At 55.5% G+C, this 14247-nt stretch overlaps 1 protein-coding gene across 2 annotated transcripts; it reads left to right on the forward strand.

Moving 5' to 3' along the window:
- Positions 1 to 331: 331 nt before the first annotated feature.
- NLRC3 (NLR family CARD domain containing 3) lies at positions 332 to 10740 on the forward strand. Of its 2 annotated transcripts, none has more exons than XM_075718567.1 (18): positions 332 to 361; positions 850 to 1110; positions 2222 to 3965; positions 4225 to 4311; positions 5042 to 5125; positions 5407 to 5490; positions 6006 to 6089; positions 6199 to 6282; positions 6765 to 6848; positions 7741 to 7824; positions 8252 to 8335; positions 8442 to 8525; positions 8802 to 8885; positions 9187 to 9270; positions 9387 to 9470; positions 9710 to 9793; positions 10006 to 10089; positions 10581 to 10740. In XM_075718567.1, the coding sequence occupies exons 1-18, from the start codon at positions 355 to 357 to the stop codon at positions 10669 to 10671; spliced, it is 3282 nt and encodes a 1093-aa protein (XP_075574682.1). In that variant the 5' UTR covers positions 332 to 354; the 3' UTR covers positions 10672 to 10740. The 2 variants fall into 2 exon arrangements, with proteins under 2 accessions (XP_075574682.1, XP_075574683.1); XM_075718568.1 differs by having other exon boundaries at positions 850 to 998.
- Positions 10741 to 14247: the final 3507 nt, after the last annotated feature.

Here is a 14247-nt window from a genome sequence, read left to right on the forward strand (position 1 = left end):
GTGGTGGTAAAGACACCTTGTGGTGCACAAGGTCTGGGCAAAGATGCTGCAGCGTGATGGTCCCAGCTCTGCCCCTGCCAGGTCCACAGTGCCAGGGATCCTCGTCTTAGCCAAAAGCTGATGAATGGACCCTTGGCTCAACCACAGTCAGCACCATGTTAGCTCAAGGTGGGTTCCCTCCTATACTGCTCCTGATGCTTCTCTTCTTCCACCAGGAACATGGATAAAGGCTGAGGAGCCTGGACTGATGCTGTGAGCTGGCCAAGGGGACGTGGGGCAGTCCATGGGACAGCCGTGCTGCTGCAAACAGAGCACTCCTCACCCAGGCACTGCCCATGTCACGGGAGGCCTCTGATGGAAGGTGAGTGGTGGCAGGGCAGCTGGAGATACATCATCTTGTGGAGTTTTGGATTAAAAAATGGGACAAGGTGGGGCACCAAGGTGTGAGGATTGACAGCAGTTCCTGGTCCAAGGGCTTGGGGACTACTGCGCTGGCACAGTGGAAATGGCTGTCTCCGAAGATAAATGATCTTGCTCAGACTTTTATCTTTGCATGGGCTTGGTTTCTAGGAGGAACTGTCATTTCATGGTTGTGTTCTTCACTTTCTTTGACTCAAATTTCAGTAGCTGCTGCCTTGACCAAGCAGCTCCTAACAAAACAGCCTGACACGGCTTTGGGATAGCATCATCTCAAGGAGGAGTTTGGCAGGTCACTCTGGAGGGCTCTGGTTTACCCCTACTACCTTCAGAGTCAGATGGGGCACTCCACTGCTGCCTTTCCCCATCACCCCTGAGCAACATGCCCAGGGCTTGCACAAGACCCAACTCTCCTGCTCTCCTCTCCTGCAGAGGCTTGGATCAATCGCTACCGCAAGCAGCTGGTGAGGTCCATCTCACCGCAGTTCCTGGAGGAGATCATCTGCTACCTGCGGAAGCTGGACCTCCTCACGGCGGAGGAGGCCAGCCGGGTGCAGGAGGTGAGCTCCCTGCCCGAGCAGGTGAGGGCAGTAGTGGACGTCCTGGTTGGCAAGGGCAGCTACGCCTCCCAGTCCCTGCAGACCTTCATCGAGACCACCAATTCCCAGCTCTACCTTCACATCACTGTCTATGGTAGGCAATCCTCTTTCGACCCAATGAGGGGTGTCTGCACACATGTTCTGGCTGTGGACGCTTGCTGGGGCACCCCAAGATGTGCACAGAGCTGGGCAGTGTTGACAGCTCCGATGGGAGTGTCCATACAAGTGACGGTGCCATCTCAGGGTCTCCACTGGGGAAGGACACAGCCAGGGGGTGACAAGGGCTCTCTGCCAGCTCTGAACGACCTTCCTCCAGGCCCCTCGCTGCCCTCAGCACTCCTCTCTGGGCAGCCCGAGGAATCTTTAATGTCCTCAATGTCCAGATCACACCAGTCACTCCCAGCAGCTGGGCTGGGAACAGGGGGACAGCAGGAGGAGGACAGCTGGGCATCTCTGACCCCATATCCATTGGTGGCTGCCCCAACTTCAGACTCTCCTTGCAACTCTCTTGCCAGGAGAGGTTTCCCTGTTTTCCCTCCTGGTTGGAAGGCTCCAACCTTGGCTGGTGTCTGCTCTGAATCTTTCGCAGCACCATCCCCTGTTTGTCCAGCCTTTGCTGGAGGGTTTAAATACGCTGTACCAGGGGCCATGGTACCTGAGCCAGGTGAGCAGGACAGGTCCAGAGATGGTCACCGTGTTCAGCCAACAGTCCAACTCATCAGACAAGTCCATGGTGATGAGGCAGGGCTGAGGTCAAGCTGGGAAGTCAATCCAGAGGTCAGGATCTGGTCCAGCAAGGGCAACCAGGTTCAGACACAGTCCAGTGGTCAGCAGGCAAGTGCAGAGAGATGAGGTCCAAGATTGAGGTCCAAGATCAAGGTCCAGATCAACAAGGTCCATAGCAGGCACAGGCACGATGGCACTGTAGACAAGTGCTCCTACAACATAGCTTAGGCCCCTGCCTAAGCTGAAGGCCCAGGGCTGAGTTTAAATGGGCTCCTGGACTGATGGGTAGGGCTGGTCAGGGCCATTTAAGCCTGTTAGTGCCCTCTGGGCCCTGGCACGTACCTTCCTGCCTGGACATAAGGGCTCCATATAGTTTCCCCTCTGCATGGGCATGGCAGAAAAGTGAAGCAGCATCTCTCATTTGCATTTGTGGTTACCACCCTCCTCCTCACCCCTTCATTTCATTTCTCTCTGTGCAGAACCCATGGTGCAGAAGCACCTGGAGAGCCTCCAAAGCTACTATGGGAATGGCTTGGAGACGGGTCCCCTCCAGCGACTGACAAACCTGCTGCTGGTGGAAGGCTTGACCGATATCCAGCAGAAGGAGCATGACATCCTGCAGATTGAAGCCACCAAAGGCCTACGAAATGTATCCAAGAGCATCCCTCTGGAGAAACTCTTCCTGCCTCTCTCCAAGGTCAGCATCCCACCTCGGATCTCTGTCACAATCGGAGTGGCTGGGATTGGGAAAAGCACACTGGTGAAGCTGTTTGTCTACACCTGGGCAAAGGGGGAGATCAACAAGGACATCATCTTTGTGCTGCCCTTCACCTTCCGGGAGCTCAACACCTATGAGAAGCTCTCTGCCGAGAGGCTCATCTGCTCAGCATTCCCTCACATCACCGAGCCGAGCTGCATCTCGGCAGGAGCCGCCAGGACCCTGCTGATCCTTGATGGCTTGGATGAGTTCAAGACTCCTTTGGATTTCTCCAACACAGTAGTATGCACCGATCCCAAAAAGGAGATCCAAGTGGACAACCTGATCACCAACATTATACGTGGCAACCTGCTGCAGGAGGCTTCTGTCTGGGTCACGTCGCGGCCAACAGCAGCCAGCCAAATCCCCGGTGGGCTTGTTGACCGGATGACAGAAATACGAGGTTTCAGCGCTGCGGAGATGAAGGACTTCTTGGACCAGATGTTCCTTGACAACAGAGACCTATCCGGCCAAGTCCTGCATCACATCAGGGCTAACAGGTCGTTACACGTCATGTGCACTGTTCCTGGCTTTTGCTGGATTTCTGGCTCCTCAATCGGTTATTACCTAAAAAACAGCACCGATCAATCCCAAGAAACAACCGTCGTCCCCAAGACCCTATCAGAAATCTACTCCTATTATTTTAAAATGGCTCTGAGCAGCGACTGGCCAGAAAAGCCAAGAGAAACACTCAGGATTGAGCAGGCTGTGAACAACATCAAGAAGATAGTGGGCAGCCTGGGCAGACTGGCCTTCTACGGGCTGCTCAAAAAGAAATACGTGTTTTACGAGCAGGACATGAAGACATATGGCATCGACCTTTCCTTGCTGCAGAGCAGCTTGTGCAGTCGACTGCTACTCAAAGAAGAGATGCAGTCCTTCACAGCCTACTACTTCTCCCACTTAACCATACAGGAGTTTCTAGCGGCTATTTATTATTACACGGCTGCAAAGCGGGCAATATTCGACCTCTTCACAGAGAGTGGGATGTCCTGGCCCAAGTTTGGTTTCCTCAACCACTTCAAGACTGCTGTTCAGAGGTCACTGCAGGCAGAGGACAGGCAGCTGGATGTCTTTGTGCGTTTCCTCTCTGGGCTTCTCTCCCCGCAGGTGAACAAGCTGCTCTCTGGGTGGCTGCTGGTGAAGGACGAACACAACAGCTTCAGGAGCCAAGCAATCAGCTTCCTCCAGGGCTGCCTGAACACCGACTATGTCATCTCCTCACGGACAGTGAACACCATGCACTGCCTGTATGAAATTCAGCACATGGAGATCGCTAAGACTGTGGAAGAAGCAATGAAGAACGAGAACTTGGCTGGGATGCTCACCCCTGTGAACTGCTCTGCCCTGGCTTATCTCCTGCAGGTCTCTGATGTCTGCATGGAGGAGACGAACCTCTCCAACTGCCTCACCTACAACATCTGTAAGAGCCTGCTCTCCCAGCTCCTCTTCTGCCACAACCTCAGGTGAGTCCTGGTTGGATTGCACCGGGAGAAGCAAGCAGGGACGCTGGACTGTGACTCAAAATCCCAGGTGTCGATGGGAGACGTGAGCCCACCAGCATCGTCTATCAGCAGAGAGCTGCCCTGGGGACGGCACTGGGTCAGGTCTTCTTCTGTGCTTGAGGTTTTCCACCTGTGATGGGCAGATGTCATGAGAGGGTAGTTCTTTCTCCACTTTGTTCTCCAAATGCTTGCTTTTGCTCTTTCCTTCTATCTTCTCCAGGCTGGACAATAACGAGTTTAAGGACAACGTGATGGAACTGCTGGGCAGTGTGCTGAGCGTGAAGGACTGCCAGATCCAGAAGCTCAGGTAGGACCTGGCCCAGGCCAGACAGGCTGTTCCTGGGGAGGCAGAGTGGAGCTGGGCGCACCTCAAAACCAGGGTGAGGGTCCTCCAGAAACGTCTCTCCCACTGGCTCCCCAGGGTGCCTAGTGACAAGGACAGCCCCACATGATCTCCTGCACCCAGGCACAGTGACCTTATCCACTGTGTCCTCATGGTGGCTGGGGAGGCTGTCTGACCAGCCTTCCTGGGACCACTGCCTCCTTGCTGTTCCTAAAAATTTGTGTAGAAATCCATGGGTTATCCCAACAAACTGCTTCCTAAGGTCACCGCTGTTTGCTGGACACCTGAGGCTCCACACGGAGCATCTGATGTATGGAGGGGATGGGCTCCCAACCCCTGTGCAGGGAGATGCCTCACCCCAGACAGATGGGTCCCCACTTTCCCCACCTCCCTGCCCTTCATGGCTGTGCATAGAGTCCCCCATGCTGCGATCTGAGCTCCCTTTTCATGACACAAATGAATTGTAAGTCTAGAAACTCCCCTTCCGCCCTGTCCTTGCAATCCCCTGCCTGGTGTCCACCCCAGGAAAGCAGACCTCAGAGCATCTACCACTTTGCATGGTTGTACCACAAACCAAATGCTCCCTATGGCTTTCTTCTGCTCACCTGTCCCAGCTGTGTCCTGGGATATGCCAGGACCTGTGAAAGCCTCTTTCTCCCTGTGAAAAACACCCATTTTTTCTTTTTCTGGGCAGCTTGGCAGAAAATCAGATCAGCAATAAGGGAGCCAAAGCGCTGGCCAGGTCGCTGATGGTGAACAGGAGCCTGACAGTGCTGGAGTAAGTGTTCCCCCTTTACCAGCTCCTGCCATGCACGCATTCCCCACCAGGAACCACTCCCATGGCCACAGCAGGGCCACCTGGCCTGACTGAGGTGGGGAGGGTCTCCAGCCCCCAAAGCCACCACCACTCAAGAGGTGAATGTAACTCCTGCGAGCTGCTGGCCTGATGTCCCACCTCAGTAGTGCCTGAGATTGTGCCACATGGAGGCATTTGGCTTAAACTGGGCACAGGCCGCTCTGGCTTTGCTAACCTTGGCTTTTCTGCCCATCTCACCCCAGCCTGCGGAGCAACTCCATTGGCCCCACTGGAGCAAAAGCACTGGCTGATGCGCTGAAAAAAAATCAAGTCCTGCTCTCCCTGAAGTAAGTCTCAACTTCTGCAGCACCTCTGGGAGCAGATCCCCAGGACAAGCCCCCTTCAGCCCTCTCCCATCCCATTGAGGTTTTTCTCACCTTGAGGGCCAGCAGGTGGGGAGACCCTACTCCCAACCTGGTTTGGCTGTGCTGGGCAGTGAGCACAAGTGCAGCCAGCAGAGAGCTGGTGACCGGGGCAGCCCTGGGCCAGAGATTTTGGGAGCCTAATGCCTCTCAGTTTCAGTGTGTCCTGGTTGAGGTTGAGGTTGAGGTCCAGGTTTAGGTCCAGGTCCGTCCCTCACGTGGAGCTCACAGGGTGCTGGTGCACGGGAGAAGGCATCTCCCACGGGAGATGGGGGAGGGAGATGCCTGGGCAGGGATGCTTGGGGGTCAGACTCCCTTCTCACACCAGGGATGGGGGAAAGCAAATGCCAGGGCAGGCAACCACCACCCTGCACCCCTGCATGGTTTCTCGCCCCACTGCAGTGGCTGCTGTGCATGATTTCAATCCTCTCTCCTTGCAGCCTGCAGCACAATGCCATCAAGGAGGATGGTGCCACCTTTCTGGCCGAGGCCCTGTTGACCAACCACAGGTTGACGACCCTGCAGTGAGTGACTGGGACCTGCTGTCCCTGCTCCCAGCCACCCAGCAGACTGAGGTGCCACTGATGGGGACATGGCACCCAATATTCATGGGTGCCTTCTTCACCTTTGCAGCCTGCAGAAAAATTCCATCGGAGCCCACGGTGCCAGGAAAATAGCAGAGGCACTGAAGCAGAACTGCAACCTGAAGGAGCTGATGTAAGAGCAGCACGAGGCAGAGGGATGGCGATGCCAGTGACACGTCTCCTGGGATCTGCGGGCAGGAGCGATGGGCAGGGGGCTGGGCCATGTGACACAGGCAGGGCGGACTCTTCTAGCGTTGCCCAAGGGGGTTGGCATGGGTGGAGGGGGCCAAGGACCGCAGCACTGCTTTCAGAGCGACCCTGCGGAGATGCTCTCCATATCTCCAGGGATGCAGAGAGCCACGTAAGGAACCGAGGCCAAGCCTTCCCTCCAGCAGAGGCAAGCAGCAGGTCTCCAGGCCCTGTAGATGCATTGAAAGCTATTTCATCTCAAAACCAACATACAAGAACAGAGTTGTATATAGGTTGGAAATGCTCAGCAAGTTCATGCTTATTGCTGGAGCAGAAAGAGCCTGGGGGGATGAATCCTTTGCTGGCAGATCTAAGCTGGTTGCAGTGTGGCTGCCAGTAATGCCTGCTCTTCCTCTTATGTCTTAGACTCTCCAGCAACTCAATAGGAGACAACGGCTCGGTTGCCTTGGCTGAAGCTCTGAAGGTGAACCACAGTCTGCAAAGCCTCGAGTAAGTCTCCTCCTCCACGCCTGGTCTCCTGCTTGCCCAACAAAGCCCAGTCTGGCCTCCTCACTCCAGCAACACCTCCCACCCTACCCTCTCCAGGCTCCCTCCCCTGCCCCCAGAGCCCCTCGTACTGCCCCAGATCGTCCCCACGTTTCTCCTGCTCCATGTCCCCTGGAGCAGCGCAGGGCCATGCATGCTCCGTGCAGGCTGGACCACCATGCAGCAGTCCCAGGCAATGCTGCAGCAGCCAGGCCCTGCCTTCACCAAGGAGGCACTGAAGGAGTTAATCCTCAACCCAGATGATGTTTTTTTTTCTGCTTTTGGAGAATACTAGCAGCTTTGGGCCTTCTCTCTCTCTTAAATGTGATGGGAATTGGCTAATGAGGAAGGTAACAGGCTGGGGCCTGGCAGAGTCAGGGTGGGATGGTGCAACCTTTGTCCTCCTTGGGAGTGGCAGCCAGAGAGGACCACTCCTCCCGCCTGGCCGGAGCAGAGGGCTGATGGCTCCTGGGGACAAGCTGCTGTGCCCCGGGTCCATCACTGGCTTCCCATGGTGTGACGAGGAGCCAAAGACTGCAGGAACCACATCCCCAGCTGAGCCGGCAGCCACGGTGACAGCTGGCCAGGGACATGGCTGCCCCAAAGTGCCAGCAAACCTCATCACCTCTGCTTGGTGGGGCCGGTGCTGCCATGATGAGCAGGAGATGCTGATCCTGGCCTGGCTGCTCGCAAAATTGGTCTTTTAGCCTCGGCCCCTCCCTGTCTCCCATGGCTGGGAGATGCCTGTTTCTCAGTGAAATGGGCAAAGAGGCACTTTTCACCCCAAACACAACCCTGCAGCCTACCTGCGATGCCAAGACTGGCCCATCCTCACACCTTCCCTTGTTTGTCTCAGTCTCCAGAGCAACTCCATCAGCAGTGCTGGGGTCACTGCACTGACAGCAGCTCTCTGCTCCAACAAGGGACTCATCAGCCTCAAGTAAGTGACAGTCCCTCTGGCCACCCTGGCCAAAAGCTGCTGCTGGGACACAGGATGCGAGAACTTTTCCTTGTGCCTGGTTGTTTCCACAAGTGCGCTGGGATGCTGAAAACAGCCTCTGTCCCTCCTCTGGCTGTGAGCATCTTCCCTCCATCATTAGCTTTCTCCCCTTGGGACAGTCTTGGTTCAGCCATGTCTGGCAATGAAATGATGGCAGCAGGGATGGGAGGCTGGGAAAAAGCCCTGACGGCATCAGTGCTCACAGCTGTAGGATGTACAGGGAATGGAGATGGAGATGCAGATGCTGATGGGGATGCAAGTCAGACAGACTGCCCATTGCAATAGAGCGGGGGGGTGAGGGGGGCTGTGGGGGAGCAGTCGATGCCCTGCCTTAGCCGCTCCTCCCCAGCCCCATGTCTTTCCCCAGCCTGCGGGAGAACTCCATCAGCAAGGAGGGGGGCCCTGCCATCGCCCGCGCCCTGCGGACCAACAGCACCCTCAGGAAGCTGGAGTAAGTCCTGTGGGCCCCAGGAGGGCACCCACGCTGCTGTGCGGTGTCGCTGGAGTTGTCCCAAACTCTGTGTGCGTGACTTGCATCCTCTGTCCCCTGCCTCTAGCTTAGCGGCGAACCTGCTGTACGATGAAGGCGGCAAGGCCATTGCTTTGGCGATGAAAGAAAACCGTGCGCTCACGTCCCTCCAGTGAGTTTCCCCTTGAACCTGGATGGTTTTGAAGCCCCTTGTGTGGATGCAGGGCAGGAGCACTGCTCCTGGGCCTCAGCCCCTCCAGGCTATGAAAGCAGGTCACCTTTCCATGGGACGTGTGCTGTGCCATGTTGGATGGGCCCACAGGGTCTTGCACATGGGTCACCTCCCAGCCTCCACCATGCTGGATGGGAGCAGATGGGTGCTGAGCCTACAGGGATGAGGGCATCCTCGCAGCCCCAGACTTCACCTCCTGTTCTCTCCTGTCTGCAGCTTGCAGTGGAACTTCATCCAGGCAAAAGCTGCCATGGCCCTGGCACAAGCACTACAGTCCAACGGCAGCCTGGCCAGCCTCGAGTAAGTGGGGACACGGGTGGGCAGGTCCTGGGCAGCATCTTCCTTCTGGGACCTGCCCAAGGACTCCGCCCTCATGCTGCTCCAGGGGAGGTGGCTTTGCCTGCTGCCTCCTCCAGTCCATCCTATGTCCCCATCGCATGTTCCTGGCAGGGGATGCTGCAAGTGAATGGTGGCCTGGGGGGCCACCCAAGCCATTTGGGAAAGCCCAGCACATGTGCCTTATGCTCGCTGGCCCTCACTGCCCATCTCCCTGCTCCTGGGTGCCCAGGCCGTGGGCAGATGCAGCACTTGCATGTCTTAGCTTGCAGGAGAATGCCATTGGAGATGAGGGAATGGCTGCCCTCTCTGGTGCGCTGAAGGTCAACACAACCCTGGCAGATCTCCAGTGAGTATCCAGGCTGCAGCGGCACCCTGGCATTGCAGTCTGTCTAATTAGCTTCTGTAATTAGCACACCATGGCCATCTCACAACATGTGCTGAAGGGTCCTTGTTCTCTTGTAGCCTGCAGGTGGCTTCAGTTGGCGCGGTTGGTGCCCAAGCCCTGGCAGAAGCCTTGGCGGTCAACAAGAGCCTGCAGATCCTGGAGTAAGTGCTTGGTGGAGTGACCAAGTCCCCATGGCTGTGACACTGCTCCCTGGGGGTGTCCAAGATGCTGGTCCTTAGCTCAGCACTGCTTCCACCCTTGCATTGTGTCCTACCAGACTTGGCTTGCCTGTCTCTTGACTTGCTGTTGTGGGGCCACCTCTCCCACCTCCTCCTCTTGCCCATGGACAGCATGGAGCCATCCCAGGCTGTCCTTCCTCACCATCTGCCTTTCTCCACAGCTTGCGGGGAAACTCCATTGGTGTGGCAGGGGCCAAGGCGATGGCCAACGCGCTGAAGGTGAACCGCAGCCTCCGCCGGCTCAAGTAAGTAGCCTGCTCCCTGGGGCGGGAACCAAAAAGAGCCTTTCCAGACCTCCCTTGGAGGGAGCAGCAAGGGGATGGCCAGGCCAACAGCTCTCAGTGGGGCAAACCCCTGAGCTGGTGGCTTTTCCCAACACCCGTGCACGTAGCATGCATTCCCTCCTGGTGGTGACATCTCCATGGCTGGTGCTTTCTGACCCTCCCGCCTCCCGCAGCCTGCAGGAAAACTCCCTGGGCATGGACGGAGCCATCTGCATCGCCACCGCTCTGAAGGGCAACCATGGCCTCACCTATGTGAAGTAAGTGTCTGCTGAGCTGGATGGTAAGGCAGGGATGGGGGAGACCATGGGAACCGTCAAGGGACCTTCCCCACCACTGGCACTGCCCATTCCCAGCTGCTCCACAGGGACCTCCCCAATGGGACAGGGGGCAAGGGCGTGACAGCCATCATCCCCGCACAGCTCCAGACCCCACAGCTCCTCTCTGGGGCTGCCTCTGGGACAAAGAACCACCCCAAAAGCCAAATACTCTCCAAAATATCACAGGGACAGGCTGGCTCAGCCCCTCCAGCTCCGCAGGGGCTTTCTCCAGCTTCTCACCTGGCTGCCTCTGGGCTCTCAAACCCAGAGCCCCCTGTGACTGGGGTCCCAGCAAGAGATCCTGGGTGGTTTTGGGAGGGTGCAGATGATGCTGGATGTTGGTGCAAGGCTGGAGACCACCTCTCATACCCACCAAAGATCCTGCTCTGCCTCATGTCCAAGTCTGAACTCGCTCTTCTCTTTGCCCCCAGCCTGCAGGGGAACCGCATCGGCCAGTCAGGAGCCAAGATGATCTCTGATGCTATCCGGACAAACTCACCCAACTGTGTCGTGGATGTGTGAGGGTGACTGGCCACAGCAAGGATGTGGCCTGGTGGCTCCCTTTGGCCAGCATGCCTCCGCAGGGAGCTGCTCGGCCCTCCGCCCACCCGTCTCAGGGAGGAGAGCTGGGGCAAGGAAAGCTCTGAGCTCCCTGGCACAGCCCAGGAGGACCCGGGGCCTCCAGATTGGCAGTGCAGGAGGGTCGACTCGCTAGTGTTGAAAGCTGAGAGATGTGCAACCATGTCCCTGTTCTTCCAGGCCCTGGGGGAGCTTCAAAGAACAGGAGAAATGCAAACAGGAGGGAGGAGGAGGCAGATCCCACATACCAGCCCTTCTTGTTTTCACGGGTGACTTACGTGCTGCTGCTGGTGGCAGCGACCCCCCTCCTGTGATCTCCACGGGGTTGCAGCACTGTGCTCAGACCCTGCCCCAGACTGGGTGCATCCTGGCCGCCCTGGAGCTCTGCTCTCATCCCAGCCCAAGTCGCTGCAGGAAAAAGTTGTGGCACCCCAGCCGGGGCTCCAGGGCCCTGCTCCCAGCACCAGCTCTTCTCCCTCTAGTTCCGGCTGGGATCCCAGGAGAAGCGGGTGAAACATGGGCAGGATTCACAGCAGCCCCTTCTCACCTGGCTACATACAGCTCAGTCCTGCAGGCTCCCCTTGACATCCCAGAGAGACACGAGAGGTTTGCCCTCTCCTTGCTCAGTTGAGAGTGGTGCTGTGGACCTGGGCACTTCAGAGCAGGGTCCTAGGCAGCGAGTGCAACCTTTGTGTTTGCCATGCCCTCAATAACAGGTTGGTGCTGGCTGAGCATGACTGAAACGTTTGTTAGTGCCATTCTCTGTCAAAGCCTCTTCTAAGAGACAGGCACCCCAAGGTGTAGGAGTGGAACCATCTAGAAAGACCTTAGGAAATAGAGCTCTCAGGATAATGGGAGGAGGAGCAGGAGGGTGCACGTAAGAGGAATAGCACTGCATGAGGATGGGCCATCTTCAGCACACACGTTTTGGTGCTACACTGGGATTTCCTTATCATGAAGTCCTGCCTCTTGAGTTTAGGCTGGACTTCTTGGCTCTCCTGCTGTTGTCATTGGTGACAAGCTGTGTGACCTTGGGATGTGTCTTCGGGAGGTCCCAGCTGTGGGCAGGGTCCTCCCCTAGCAGGTCACCTTTTGGGCAGGCAGCTGCTGAAAGCAGAGGTGCCAAGTGATGCCCTCGTGTGCGTGACTCTCTAGAAGGTGCCAGGTTTGCAGGTGGACCAGTAGGCAAACCATGCAACCCCCCCCGAGTCCCCCTCCAGCCACTGCCCCCTCTCCCCACTCCACCTCAGCCAGAGCCTACGCTGAGCCACGCTGCTGCTGCAGCCAGGGCAGTGAGCGACTTCAGGGACCTCTGTGGGCTGATCCTGGAGAAATGCTGGGCTGAGCTGTGTGATATGTACATAGTTGGAAATAAACTGGTTTCGAGCTGAGAAGATGCCTTGTGCTGCCTTCCCCTCTTGCTTGTGGATCATTACATGTGACATTCAGGGTGCACTGTGCTCCATTGCCCTGGCTGGAGACCCCACACCTTGTACTGGTGTGACAACAGGGCTCAGGGTTTTTCCATGAGGTGTCAGGGGCTGGCATGTGCTCTCCAGCAGGGTACAGTGATGCTGAGTGATTTAAGTCCTACCTCCTTCATCGTTATTCCCGGGCAGACTGAGGCTCGGTCCAGCTCTGCCCAAAGCCTGTGCCTAACCCTGAGCTGAAATGTTACCTGAAACACCAATGGAGTGAACGATCACCTGCTCCAAGACAGCTCCCGTGCCCTGGAGCTCCATGAAACAGGGGGTTAACAACAATTTGAAATATATTTAATCGATCTGTCCACATATGCACATACCTAGCTATACACAAATGCTTCTGAGGTGAAAGCGTCAAGTGCTTAGAGCGTGCACTTCCACTGGCCCCGGGGGCGGCTGCTAGCAGCACTGCTGTTCAAGCCTGGTACAGGAAGCTGCAATGCAAAGCATGGCTACCCTGAAACCTGGCCACTGCGCTGAAAGGCTAGGTGGTAGTGCTGCCTGAAGAGGCTCTGGTTCTGTGTGCGCAAGGTATTAAGTCAGCTTTCCATTTCAGCCTACAATATAGGAAACAACACAGAAAACTCTAAAACTGCAGCCCAGACTTGGAGACTGGGTCCAATCTCATGGGAAATCTCTCTCACGAGTCGGATATACCTCAGCACGCAAGGGAGGACGAGAACAGATTTGCTGTGTAACATGGAAAAATGTTTTCAGAACAGGTCCTAAAATCAAGACATTCTCATCCCTTGGGAGAGGGATGTGGTGAGCACACACGCTTTCTCACTGGCTGTCACAGGACCACCCTGCTGGCTTTGCAGCAGGTGTCTAGCACTAAGAACACCATCTTCCCTGTCTGCTTTCTTTGAAGTGAGGTGCAAAATGCCAATTAACTTTGCAGCGTGCAAAGACGTATCCTAACTGTCAGCCGGTTCAGCTCAAGCCTGTACAATCGTGTGCATTTCAGCACATCGCTGCACCCACATATGTCCTGTTACTACACAAAAACTGCCCTGTATTCACCTGTAAGCTTTTGTCCACCTTGACGTGACATTCCAAGCTCTGAGCTCTGCTGATGGGGAACTGTGTTGGGTGCGAAGGTTCCACCCTTGGGGCTAGAGACATGGAGAGATGAAAAAGCTCTTGGTTTTTCAAGTAACTCACGTGTTATCCTTCCTTCAGCACAATAATGGAGGGGTTGGACCTGACTCTAGACTTCAGATGGGGGGGAAAGCAAGGTACTTTGCTGATGTAAAAAAAGGGAAGGGCAGGAAAACAGCCTGGGCTCTTGTCTGCCCTGATGAACACACACCAAAATGAACTCTTCTAATCAAGCACTGATTTCTGCTCCCATGAAGACAAATTGTGACACTAAAGCAGAGCTAAAAGAAAAGAGGTAACACCCTAGACAAACTCCAGCTTTTGCGTTCACCTGAATACACTTTCACTGATGGCATCAGTATAACTTGCTGAACAAAAGCCCAACTTTTGGCCCATTTGAGCGCCTAAATCTCAGTCTGCCCCAGAAGTACCAGTATAATTAAAGGGCTAATTTCATATGGATTTAGTTACAGTGCTGTCTCGCATGGCTGCTCTCAGAACACTCCAGCACAGCCCACTGAAGTTTGAGAACAATTCCCACTGACACAGCTGAAGTACTAAGAGATGCTGCACTGAAGGTGGTATTTGAGGACCCCTTTGCTAGTTTCCCACTCCCTTAGTGCAACTGGTGCTGCTTTTTGTGGAGGCAAGGCCTTGATTAAGTAAAGGATATGTTTAGGATAAATAGATTTAAGCCAGATTTAACATCAATTTAAGTGTGTTCCCAGAGCAGCTTTTCATCCAGTTTTATTAAGCCAAAAAAATCTGTTTGGACATAATAAAATGCGGGAAAATCAAGCACACGATGCTCACTGGAGTGCAACTTTTGGCACTGCAGTGCATGAAGGCCAGTTCTAATGCAATTATGGAAATAATTGCACTCCACATTACTGTGATTCTCATTACGGATAAACTGCTCAGGCTTTGAGACTGG

The sequence above is a fragment of the Pelecanus crispus genome, chromosome 11 (assembly GCF_030463565.1).
Source record: "Pelecanus crispus isolate bPelCri1 chromosome 11, bPelCri1.pri, whole genome shotgun sequence".
Taxonomy (NCBI): domain Eukaryota; kingdom Metazoa; phylum Chordata; class Aves; order Pelecaniformes; family Pelecanidae; genus Pelecanus; species Pelecanus crispus.